This window comes from Coregonus lavaretus, assembly GCF_964263955.1.
Source record: "Coregonus lavaretus genome assembly, chromosome: 26".
Taxonomy (NCBI): Eukaryota; Metazoa; Chordata; class Actinopteri; order Salmoniformes; family Salmonidae; genus Coregonus; species Coregonus lavaretus.
Window position 1 is genome coordinate 10,653,043 of NC_140013.1, and position 11,347 is coordinate 10,664,389.

Consider the following 11,347-nt stretch of genomic DNA (forward strand, 5'->3'; position numbering starts at 1 on the left):
TCCTCCCCTGACCTTTGACCCCTGACCTTTGCCCCCAGGCTCTCTCTGGCTGCCGTGTGGCCCAGGTGCTGATGCAGTACTGTGTGGGGGCTAACTACTACTGGCTGCTGGTGGAGGGCCTGTACCTACACAACCTCCTGGTGCTCATGGTCTTCTCTGAGAACAGCTACTTCTGTGGATACCTCTTCATCGGCTGGGGTAGATACACACACACACACACACACACACACTCTCTCACACACACACACACAGATGAACACACATGCATGGTAAACAATGTAAATACTGTTTCCTGACAGTAATGTATGGGTTTATGGCACTATTTGTAGGAACCCCAGTGTTATTTGTGGTCCCCTGGATTATAGTGCGGTACCTGTACGAAAACACACGGTGAGTCAGTCTCATTTCCATTCAGTCTTATTGGCTTATCATCTGTTACTAAAAACAGAATTACAACTGAGAGATTGTGACTCATCTCCTCCCAGGTGCTGGGAGATCAACGAGAACATGGCGTACTGGTGGATCATCCGCACACCCATCCTCCTAGCCATTCTGGTGAGTGTGTGTTGACGTGTGTCGACTGTGCTGTGTGCCCTAAAGCAACGGGGGTCCAGGGGTGAGTCATTCGTCAACCCCCCGCTCCTCTCCTCCGCCCTCTGCCCCCCCCCCCCCCCCCCCCCCCACTTCCCCTGCAGTCTTGTCTCTTTGAAGTTAGCGGACCGTGACAAGCCTGGGGAAATTGTGTAAACGGGAAAGCTGAGTGAGCATGTTTTGGTTCCGGAATGGCCTGTACATAAAAATTAATGAATGACTCATCAACCCAGAAGACATAAAATTAATGTCACTCGGTTTTTTTTCTTTTCTTAGTAACACTTAGAAATAAGGACCTAGACCTTGAATATTTATGCTTAACAAGTTCTTGAAGCTTGAATCCATCTTATCTTAAGAGTGTTTAATTAGTGTCTCTCAGTGAAACTGAGAAGAAGAGAATATCCTTTTTTTCTATGGTATTTTGCATTAGAAGCAAACATGCCAGAAGAGATGAGGATTCTCCTGTCACAGATTACTTGTCATTTGTCCCACAACTCTCGCGTTTCCCCTCAGGACAAAATGCCTAACATGGTTTGACATTGTTAGTAATGTTAGACATAGACTGTGTTTTGTAACTCTGTTTTACTTTCCATATTGTATTGATGTGTATATCTTTGTAATTACAAGGCTCATCTGTAAAAGAGGCCTTGGTCTCTGCATGACTCCCTGTCAAAATAAAGGTTAAATAAATAAATAGGAGTAATTCACACATAATATGGCGTGCAGTTGCACTCTTGTCACCTGGACTTTGCAGTTAATACCCCTAACATGCTGCAATCTGACTTTGGAACTCAAACTTTCGCTTTTCACATTATTGTGGAATTCTCACATATTCACCCTACTTCAACAGTAGCAGTTATCCTTGTTTCCCTTTCTTATAAAATACTGAAATGCCAGAGAACAGAACAGACCTATTTGGATACATATCCTTTTTAGATGTCAGATTCTTACATTTTCTTTCTGAAATTAATAAAGCTAATATTGGGTGGTTTGATGTTAATTATGTTTTATTTATTTATTTTTTATTCCAGATCAACTTTTTCATATTTATTCGGATCATACAGATCCTTGTCTCCAAATTAAAGGCACACCAAATGAGGTACACCGATTATAAATTCAGGTAAGATACAGCACCTTCTAATCCATGAATTAGATCAAAGCAAACCAGAATAAAAACACAAAACAAACACCGTATTGTATCTTATAAAACTGATTTAGTCAACTCTTTGCTTACACATGTTTGTGTTTCTTGTCACATAACTTTGTCTATGTCATACCTTGTTAAACACTGTTCAATTCACGGAACATTACCGTACCTTTGGCAATAATGTTGTCAACTATCGTCCAGCATGAACACACAAGGACTCTACTCTTGTGCGAGCCAGCAGACATTATGATGACATAACACTATCCACACTAAAGATATTTGCTTCAAACTTAGTTGACATCCATTACCTCAAAAATCCATCACTAAGTTGACTTGCACTTCTACTAACCATTTATGGCATGCAGAGGAAAGGGAGCTATGGAATTCTTTGATGTTTCTGTGGTATTGAAAGGGGCCTCCCATCCTTTGATTGTGAGCCGTGGTCCTTGGAGACGGCATAGACTTTTTAGGAAACCAGCCACATCCAAGAGACCAGTCGCATGCCTAATCCTCTGACCTAAGCCTGGCTTTGAGGCACACTGGATAACATGAGTCTGATTGGAATCTAAGCACAATTCAATTCTGAACCACCAAAGAGTCATGGGAAGAGGAGGCCTTTCTGATTTCCCAAGATGCTTTGTTTGAAGCCGTTACTTAACATCCCTGCTCTGAGTCCAGATGTGGAACTTGTGGCTTTCCTTGTTTGGCTTTTATGTGTTTGTGTGAAAAGTGAACCATCCATTGATGTCATTGATGAAAGAGATTCACCACATAGGACCTCTCTAATAGTTGCCCTTGCTTGACTCTGTAAAGGATGCTCTGTGTGTGCAGGTTGGCTAAGTCAACTCTGACCCTCATCCCTCTCCTGGGCATCCATGAGGTTGTCTTTGCCGTGATGTCAGAAGAACAGACAGAGGGCATCCTCCGAAATATCAACCTCTTCTTTGAACTTTTCTTCAACTCTTTCCAGGTAATATGATGAGATAAAAAGGTTATGCATTTGTCTATATGGGGGTGTGTTTGTGTGTTTGTGTGTTTGTGTGTGTGTGTGTGTGTGTGTGTGTGTGTGTGTGTGTGTGTGTGTGTGCGTGCGCGCGTGCAAGCGCGTGCAATCGCGTGTGCTTGCATGTGTCCTGTGCACGCAGGCATTCTTGCTTGTTACTGCATGTTCTTTCTCTCTGTGGTGCTTCTGTTAGGTGTGTCTTAGATATGGGAAGATAGAGGTAATCACTCTTCTTCTGATACCTCTCTCTCTCTCATCCCACAGGGTCTCCTGGTTGCCATCCTGTACTGCTTCGTCAATAAAGAGGTGAGTAACGAAGTGAAGTGTGCTCTCAACAAAGCCCAGGGCAAAACAAGTGCACTTGAACATCAGTAGCAAACACCTGAGGTTATACCACATTTGTTTCTGTTTGTTCCTATGAGAAGCCTGTGCTTTCTGTGACCTGCTGGGTATGTCACCCTGTCACTGTGGGTTAGCTGTCACACAGAGAAGCTTAATACCTAAGTCCACAGGGCAACGGGATGTCACTGAGGGGCCCAGCCATGTGTAGAGTCAAGAAGTGTATAGGCCACTGTGTGACATGAAAGGTCCTATGTATCTCCTGTTGAGATATGGGCTAGTTGGTTGAGGTAGCCTACATACAGTAGTGTTTCAAGAAAATAAAGATATAATTAGATACAATTTGTCTTGTGAAACGTTTTTCCTGGTCAGATCATAAGGTCAGAAAAAAACAAATTACCTTCCCTCATGCACCCCTCTCTCCCTCTCCCAGGTGCAGTCAGAGATAAAGAAGAAGTGGCAGCGATGGAAGCTGGGCATGACTGTCTTGGATGACCTTCGCAACACCGGCAGCAACACGCCACAGGGGGGCACGGGCGGCGGGCAGTGCCACCACGACCCACCCTGCCAGCCTGACTGTCCACATGAGGATACCCACAACCTCTCCTCGGACGCCTCCGGCTCGGGGCAGCATCCCCACCCGCACCCACACCACCACCCAGGGGCCAAGAAGGGCAAGGCCTACTGCTACATTTCCGCCCGCAAGCAGGTGCTGAACGGCCTTGATGGAGCTCCACTGGGCAACGGGGGCGGAGAGGGAGCCATCAAATACTCTGAGAGCTACTGCTGAGGGGCCCTGTGGGAGGCTAATGGCTACCGTTGTAATTTCTAGTGGATGGAATATGAACCAGACAATCACCTGCTTCCAATTCAGTTGTGTACTTCCAGATCTATGTGGCCTACTTGGTGTTTTGTCGAACCCATGTCTTAATAGTTGTGTGAACATGATCTGGGCCTCATTGGATGATTGCCAGAATGCCTTTTCTGCACTGGCCAATCAAGCTGTGCTGTGACTTCTATAGGTTTCCAGTGGCAGATAAGATGACCCATCCCAAGTGCAATATCGCCTCAATTGACCTAGATGTTGAGGAAAGCTACTTAAATTAGGAAATGAACACCGTCCAACCTTTATCTGCTCTGATTCGTCTGTTTTGGGGGTTTGCTTCTTTGTTTTCTACTTCTGCCTGTACTTGTGGACAAAATGGAAACATTATGTGCCAACCATGGACTGTCTTTTCATGTGCAATGGATATTTAAACAAGAGTGTGTTTACATGTTGGTATTGGAAAAACTCTCTGAGAAGGCAAGAGGTGAGTAAACCAATATTGTCTTCACCAGTGAGCTAGCCACACACACAAACACTATGGTTTCCCTAGGCAATGCTGTAGTTTGAATTCTTCTCACCCAACCAATCTCTAATGCCCCTTGCTCTCTAGCCATACATTTATCGCAACCTTATAGTCGTAACTGAATACAGAGAACAAAGGAACCGCGCTCTTACGCAATATCAATAGCATAGACCTAAAGGAATGCACATTACTATCATGGTGGTGGCTGTGTGTGAGGCATAACTCCTGCAAATGACCTGAGGGTGAGAAAGATAGACATGTAATCAGAGACATCTAAGGAGGGTTCGAACACATGCACTATATGGAAGATAACTAGCAAGAGATGTATTCTTCAAATGAAGTCAGTGGGGGAAGGGGAGTTTCTTTACTGCACTGTCAAAATGGGTTGAATTATTTGTAATGTCATATTCACATAGTGAAAACTATCACAGAATGGAAGGTGACCATATTCCAGAGGTCCTTTAAGCACTGTATCTATAAGCACTGTATCTATAAGCCACAGGAGGTTGGTGGCACCTTAATTCGGGAGGACGGCTCGTGGTAATGGTTGGAGTGGCATAAGTGGAATGGTATCAAATACATAAAAAACATGGTTTCCATGTGTTTGATGCCATTCCATTTGCTCGGTTCCAGACATTATTATGATCTGTCCTCCCTTCAGCAGCCTTGGTGTAGTCTGTGGCACCTTCTGTAATATTCTCCATTTATCACAGGCTTATGGAGTCTGGAATGAAAATTATCTCTTTCGTGATGAGTTATGGTAGCCTGTTACTCACCACAAATCGTTTTTTCTTATAGGTTTTCCAGACTAACCACAACCACTTACCACCCAGCTGAAGGTTTTATAACCCCCTGAACACAGGTCGTAACATGCCAAGAGGGAATCTCTCCTCTGCTTCTGGGAATTAAGGTCCCAGTACCCCTGCTTCCATGTAGCCTAATCACTACGGTGCAATATGAAATGGCTCTCTACATGATAGACCACAGCTACAAAATACACATTAGTATTCTACTGTATGTTTGTTTATGGTATGTTGTTGGTCTACATGTCTGACAGCATAATGACAAAGCGGGAAAAAAAATCACATTTATTAAAAAGAAAAAACAGAAATACCATATTTATATAAGAATTCAGACCCTTTGCTATGAGACTGCTTCCAATGATCATCCCTGAGATTTTTCTACAACTTGATTGGAGTCCACCTGTGGTAAATACAAATGATTGGACATAATTTGAACCTGATGGTCACTCTGACAGAGCTCCAGAGTTCCTCTGTGGAGATGGGAGAACCTTCCAGAAGGACAACCATCTCTACAGCACTCCACCATAAGGCCTTTATGGTACAGTGGCCAGACGGAAGCCACTCCTCAGTAAAAGGCACATGACAGCCCGCTTGGAGTTTGCCAAAAGGCACCTAAAGACTCTCAGACCATGAGAAAAAATGATTATCTGGTCTGATGAAACCAAGATTTCGCTCTGGCCTGAATGCCAAGCATCACGCCTGGGGGAAACCTGGCACCATGCCTACGGTGAAGCATGGTGGTGGCAGCATCATGCTGTGGGGATGTTTTTCAGTGGCAGGGACTGGGAGACTAGTCAGGATCGAGGCAAAGATGAATGGAGCAAAGTACAGAGAGATCCATGATAAAAACCTGCTCCAGAGCGCTCAGGACCTCAGACTGGGGCGAAGGTTCACCTTCCAACAGGACAACAACCCTAAGCACACAGCCAAGACAACACAGGAGTGGCTTCGGGACAAGTCTCTGAATGTCCTTGAGTGGCCCAGCCAGAGCCCGGAGTTGAACACGATCGAACATCTCTGGAAAGACCTGAAAATAGCAGTGCAGCAACGCTCCCCATCCAACCTGACAGAGCTTGAGAGAATCTGCAGAGAAGAATGGGCGAAACTCCCCAAATACAGGTGTGCTAAGCTCGTAGCGTCATACCCAAGAAGACTCAATGCTGTAATCACTGCCAAAGGTGCTTCAACAAAGTACTGAGAAAAGGGTCTGAATACTTATGTAAATGTAATATTTCCGGGTTTTCTTTTTAATAAATTAACAAAAATTTATAAAAAACAGTTTTTGCTTTGTCATTGTGGTGTATTGATGAGGGAAAAAAACTATTTATTTAATTTTAGAATGAGGCTGTCCCGTAACAAAATGTGGAAAAAGTAAAGGGGTCTGAATACTTTCCGAAGGCAATGTATATCTGTGTAAGGATGACAAAACCTAAGTTCTCCATGCTGGAATCTGTGAGAAACAAAATAGTTTGCCCTGATCACACCCTCAGTGAAGATTTGAAATACCAGTTAACCAATATGAGTTTAGCTAAATGTGTTTGTTTTTTATCCCAGCTAACAATCCCCTACTCCTATTTAAAGACTGGTTTCAATCTAAAACTAGCACAGCCCTAACTTCTCCAGATATAGCTTGACTACTCTGTGTGTATCGATCTGTATGAGCATCCAGAGCCCTCAACTCATTTTACTGTTTGTCAATAGTCTCTTCTTGAGGGCCACATTCCACCTAATGCCTACCCACCAGTTGAACAGTGGTTCTGTATAAATGTAGGCAATTAAACCAGGCAATTTCCAACTTCCCTTTTGAAATAGCTCCTCTAACCCACATACACAGAGGCCCCATCTTCACACATACCAATGGAGTAATGAGGTAGCTTTGTATTTCTGTCTTCCCATTCACTCCAAATGGGGCCAACCCATTACCCAAACATGTCCATCAAAATGTATGTCATAAAAATGAACAGACGTTTTTTTTACTAGCAGTATTCCTACTAGGCTCATTACTGGTGCTTGACAGAGAGGCCTCGATCATTACTCAAATTGTGTGTGTGTGTGTACTATTATCTTAATTTCCAAAGTGGCTTGGCTGAACCTCACAACTACTGAAATAGCATTCACAAACTGAGCATTGCACTTCACAAATATTTTCCTATATAATATACAGTGAGGGAAAAAAGTATTTGATCCCCTGCTGATTTTGTACATTTGCCCACTGACAAAGACATGATCAGTCTATAATTTTAATGGTAGGTTTATTTGAACAGTGAGAGACAGAATGACAACAAAGAAATCCAGAAAAACGCATGTCAAAAATGTTATGAATTGATTTGCATTTTAATGAGGGAAATAAGTATTTGACCGCTCTGCAAAACATGACTTAGTACTTGGTGGCAAAACCCTTGTTGGCAATCACAGAGGTCAGACGTTTCTTGTAGTTGGCCAACAGGTTTGCACACATCTCAGGAGGGATTTTGTTCCACTCCTCTTTGCAGATCTTCTCCAAGTCATTAAGGTTTCGAGGCTGACGTTTGGCAACTCGAACCTTCAGCTCCCTCCACAGATTTTCTATGGGATTAAGGTCTGGAGACTGGCTAGGCCACTCCAGGACCTTAATGTGCTTCTTCTTGAGCCATTCCTTTGTTGCCTTGGCCGTGTGTTTTGGGTCATTGTCATGCTGGAATACCAGTCCACGACCCATTTTCAATGCCCTGGCTGAGGGAAGGAGGTTCTCACACAAGATTTGACGGTACATGGCCCCGTCCATCGTCCCTTTGATGCAGTGAAGTTGTCCTGTCCCCTTAGCAGAAAAACACCCCCAAAGCATAATGTTTCCACCTCCATGTTTGACGATAGGGATGGTGTTCTTGGGGTCATAGGCAGCATTCCTCCTCCTCCAAACACGGCGAGTTGAGTTGATGCCAAAGAGCTCGATTTTGGTCTCATCTGACCACAACACTTTCACCCAGTTCTCCTCTGAATCATTCAGATGTTCATTGGCAAACTTCAGACGGCCCTGTATATGTGCTTTCTTGAGCAGGGGGACCTTGCGGGCGCTGCAGGATTTCTGTCCTTCACGGCGTAGTGTGTTACCAATTGTTTTCTTGGTGACTATGGTCCCAGCTGCCTTGAGATCATTGACAAGATCCTCCCGGGTAGTTCTGGACTGATTCCTCACCATTCTCATGATCATTGCAACTCCACGAGGTGAGATCTTGCATGGAGCCCCAGGCCGAGGGAGATTGATAGTTATTTTGTGTTTCTTCCATTTGCGAATAATCGCACCAACTGTTGTCACCTTCTCACCAAGCTGCTTGGCGATGGTCTTGTAGCCCATTCCAGCCTTGTGTAGGTCTACAATCTTGTCCCTGACATCCGTGGAGAGCTCTTTGGTCTTGGCCATGGTGGAGAGTTTGGAATCTGATTGATTGATTGCTTCTGTGGACAGGTGTCTTTTATACAGGTAACAAGCTGAGATTATGAGCACTCCCTTTAAGAGTGTGCTCCTAATCTCAGTTTGTTACCTGTATAAAAGACACCTGGGAGCCAGAAATCTTTCTGATTGAGAGGGGGTCAAATACTTATTTCCCTCATTAAAATGCAAAATCAATTTATAACATTTTTGACATGTGTTTTTCTGGATTTTGTTGTTGTTATTCTGTCTCTCACTGTTCAAATAAACCTACCATTAAAATTATAGACTGATCATTTATTTGTCAGTGGGCAAACGTACAAAATCAGCAGGGGATCAAATACTTTTTTCCCTCACTGTACCTTTGGCATTTCTTTGGCCAACATTCCAAAATATTGTGTTGTTTGTAGAACTGCTTATGTCAGACATTGACTTTTCAAGAAAAAATTACCAGATGTAGCATATGGTTAGTTAGCATTGCTAGTATGTATTACAGTGGTGCCGTGACCTGGATCTAGAGAGTGGACCCAGTAAACTGAGGTCAAAGGGAGGTAGATTCAGTGGATGCCTACGTTAGAACCGTGCAGTGAGTTAGTACCGTACTGTCACCCTGGACCCATAATACATTGGGTCCATTGTGGCAGGGGTGGAACATGTTACATAAACGGACATGTCCTTCTGACTTGACTCCACATTGTCTATATACCTGTCAACAGGTAAACTGGGTGCACTGTGACTCAAATTATATTTCACTCTGTGTGAATATGTTATCATCACATGGAGATTACAGTACAGAGATCAGTACTAAATCTCACATATAAGACTATGTGACATGAATGGACACTTTTTATTCACTTTTTATTTACATTTGTTAAATTATTCTTAATCTGACAGTAAGTTTTTAACTATTTGTCAATTGTTTTTTGGTCTCTAACAAAAAATGGACATTAATAACATGACAACTTTTCTGTTGAGACTCCTTATTCAGAAAATAAATCACATTGAATTTCATCAAGATTAAAAGCTTGATCAATTAAATATTTGGTGTCCTGAGTTTGACATAGCAGGTGTAGGGGCGCGCAAGGCGGCCAATGAAGGAGGATACTACACTGGCGTCAATTTCCTCTGGAGGTTTGGTGCCCCTGAAGGTGAAACGCTGAAGAAGGGAAATAAAGAACAGGAAGAGTACCATCCTGGGAATCCCCATTCCATCTCCCAGGCAGGACCGCTTCCCTGAGGGACAGTGGGAGAGGAGATAGGTTACCTTCAGCAGTCAACCTGCAATCCTGGGACTGAAACCTACACATTGGCCTTGTTTGATTTGCAAAACATATCAAACAAGATGCTAGCAATGTGTATGTATATCGTGTGATGATGTTGATTCTTTTTCTCTGAGAGCTACTATGGAGTGGTTCTTGTTTTCACATTCTCATATTATTCTATTAGCCACTTGTAACAAAATGTTACCCAGTCCAAAAGCAAGACGTCCGTTGTTTTCCTTAAAGCGTCCATTTTCATCCAGGAAGTTCTCTGGGTCAAACTCGTCTGGGTTCTTAAACAGTTTGGGGTCAAACAGCACAGAGGACAACAGTGGAAACACTGTGGTACCCTGGAAGAATTACAAAAGAGCACTTACATAAAACAATTGGCAGTTTAACAAGTAAAAATTAATAGACGTTTGGGATAAGTTTGCAGAAATGGTGGTCACCTTTGGGATGTGGTAGTTGTGGAACGTTGTGTCTCGGGTCATTTGGTGAGGGGCAGCAGTGGGAGCAAGACTCATACTTCTCTGGATTTCGTGGATTACAGCGTCCGTGTAGGGCATCATATGTCTGTCGTCAACTGTGGGGACTCTGTTCGAGCCAATCACCTCATCTATCTCCTTCTGAACTTTCTCTGAGGAAGTGAGACAGTCATAGACCTTCATAGCAGTTGGGTTCTGTCATTTATGTTTATATACAGTGTTTATAGTGTACTGAGAATGAAGAAATGCCAGGATGCATGTGCTGCTTACATGACATGTAATGTAAACTCTCTGTTGCAGCTCTTTTTTGGCTGGTTTTCCAGACCCAGATTAAGTCTAAAAACATGTTCAATAGGGAATCTCCATTAATTATAGTGCTTTTTAGTCCAGGAATAGACTTAATCTGCGTCCAGGAAACCGTCCCATTAAGTCGGGTTGCAGTACTATTTTCTATATATTTGCAATAAATGAGTATAACTTCAATAGCAGTGATACAGAAGAGAGGATACCTTGGATGTCAGGGTACTTGATCATCATCAGACAGGCGTGTGATAGGGTGGAGGACTGGGTCTCTGTGCCGGCAGCAAACAGATCCCACACACACGGAAACAAGTTGTCATAGTTGAACTCAGTCTCGGGCTGATCCTTCTCCTAAGGAAAGTTGGAAGATACCTCTAAATCATACACTGATAGGAGATTTGTGAGAAAGTCAGATTTTTTGCACAAAGATTCAGACCCACGTAAACATTGATCATATATTTAGGTAGCTAGGTGGTGCTATTACATTATTTTGATACTGTGTAAGAGGTTCAATATCAAATTCCAGCAATAAATCACTGTTTTACCTCCAGCATTTTAACCAGGAATACATCGAAGTAGTCCTGGGGGTTAGAGGTGTCCAGGTTTTTAAGGCGACGATCTACCTCCTCTCGTATGTAAGCTTTGGCCTTGTCTATGGCCTT

The 11,347-nt window shown here is 43.2% G+C and overlaps 1 protein-coding gene across 1 annotated transcript in view; it reads left to right on the plus strand.

Annotated features, from left to right (window-relative positions):
* LOC311102192 (glucagon receptor-like) overlaps window positions 1–5,522 on the plus strand; it is a 31,324-nt gene extending 25,802 nt beyond the window's left edge. The window contains exons 8-14 of the mRNA XM_084143442.1: window positions 39–198; window positions 330–390; window positions 486–555; window positions 1,623–1,711; window positions 2,570–2,708; window positions 3,006–3,047; window positions 3,514–5,522. Coding sequence (XP_083999568.1) covers window positions 39–198; window positions 330–390; window positions 486–555; window positions 1,623–1,711; window positions 2,570–2,708; window positions 3,006–3,047; window positions 3,514–3,870 — 918 coding nt within the window. The 3' untranslated portion in view covers window positions 3,871–5,522. The remainder of the gene's footprint in view (window positions 1–38; window positions 199–329; window positions 391–485; window positions 556–1,622; window positions 1,712–2,569; window positions 2,709–3,005; window positions 3,048–3,513) is intronic.
* The last annotated feature ends 5,825 nt before the right edge of the window (window positions 5,523–11,347 follow it).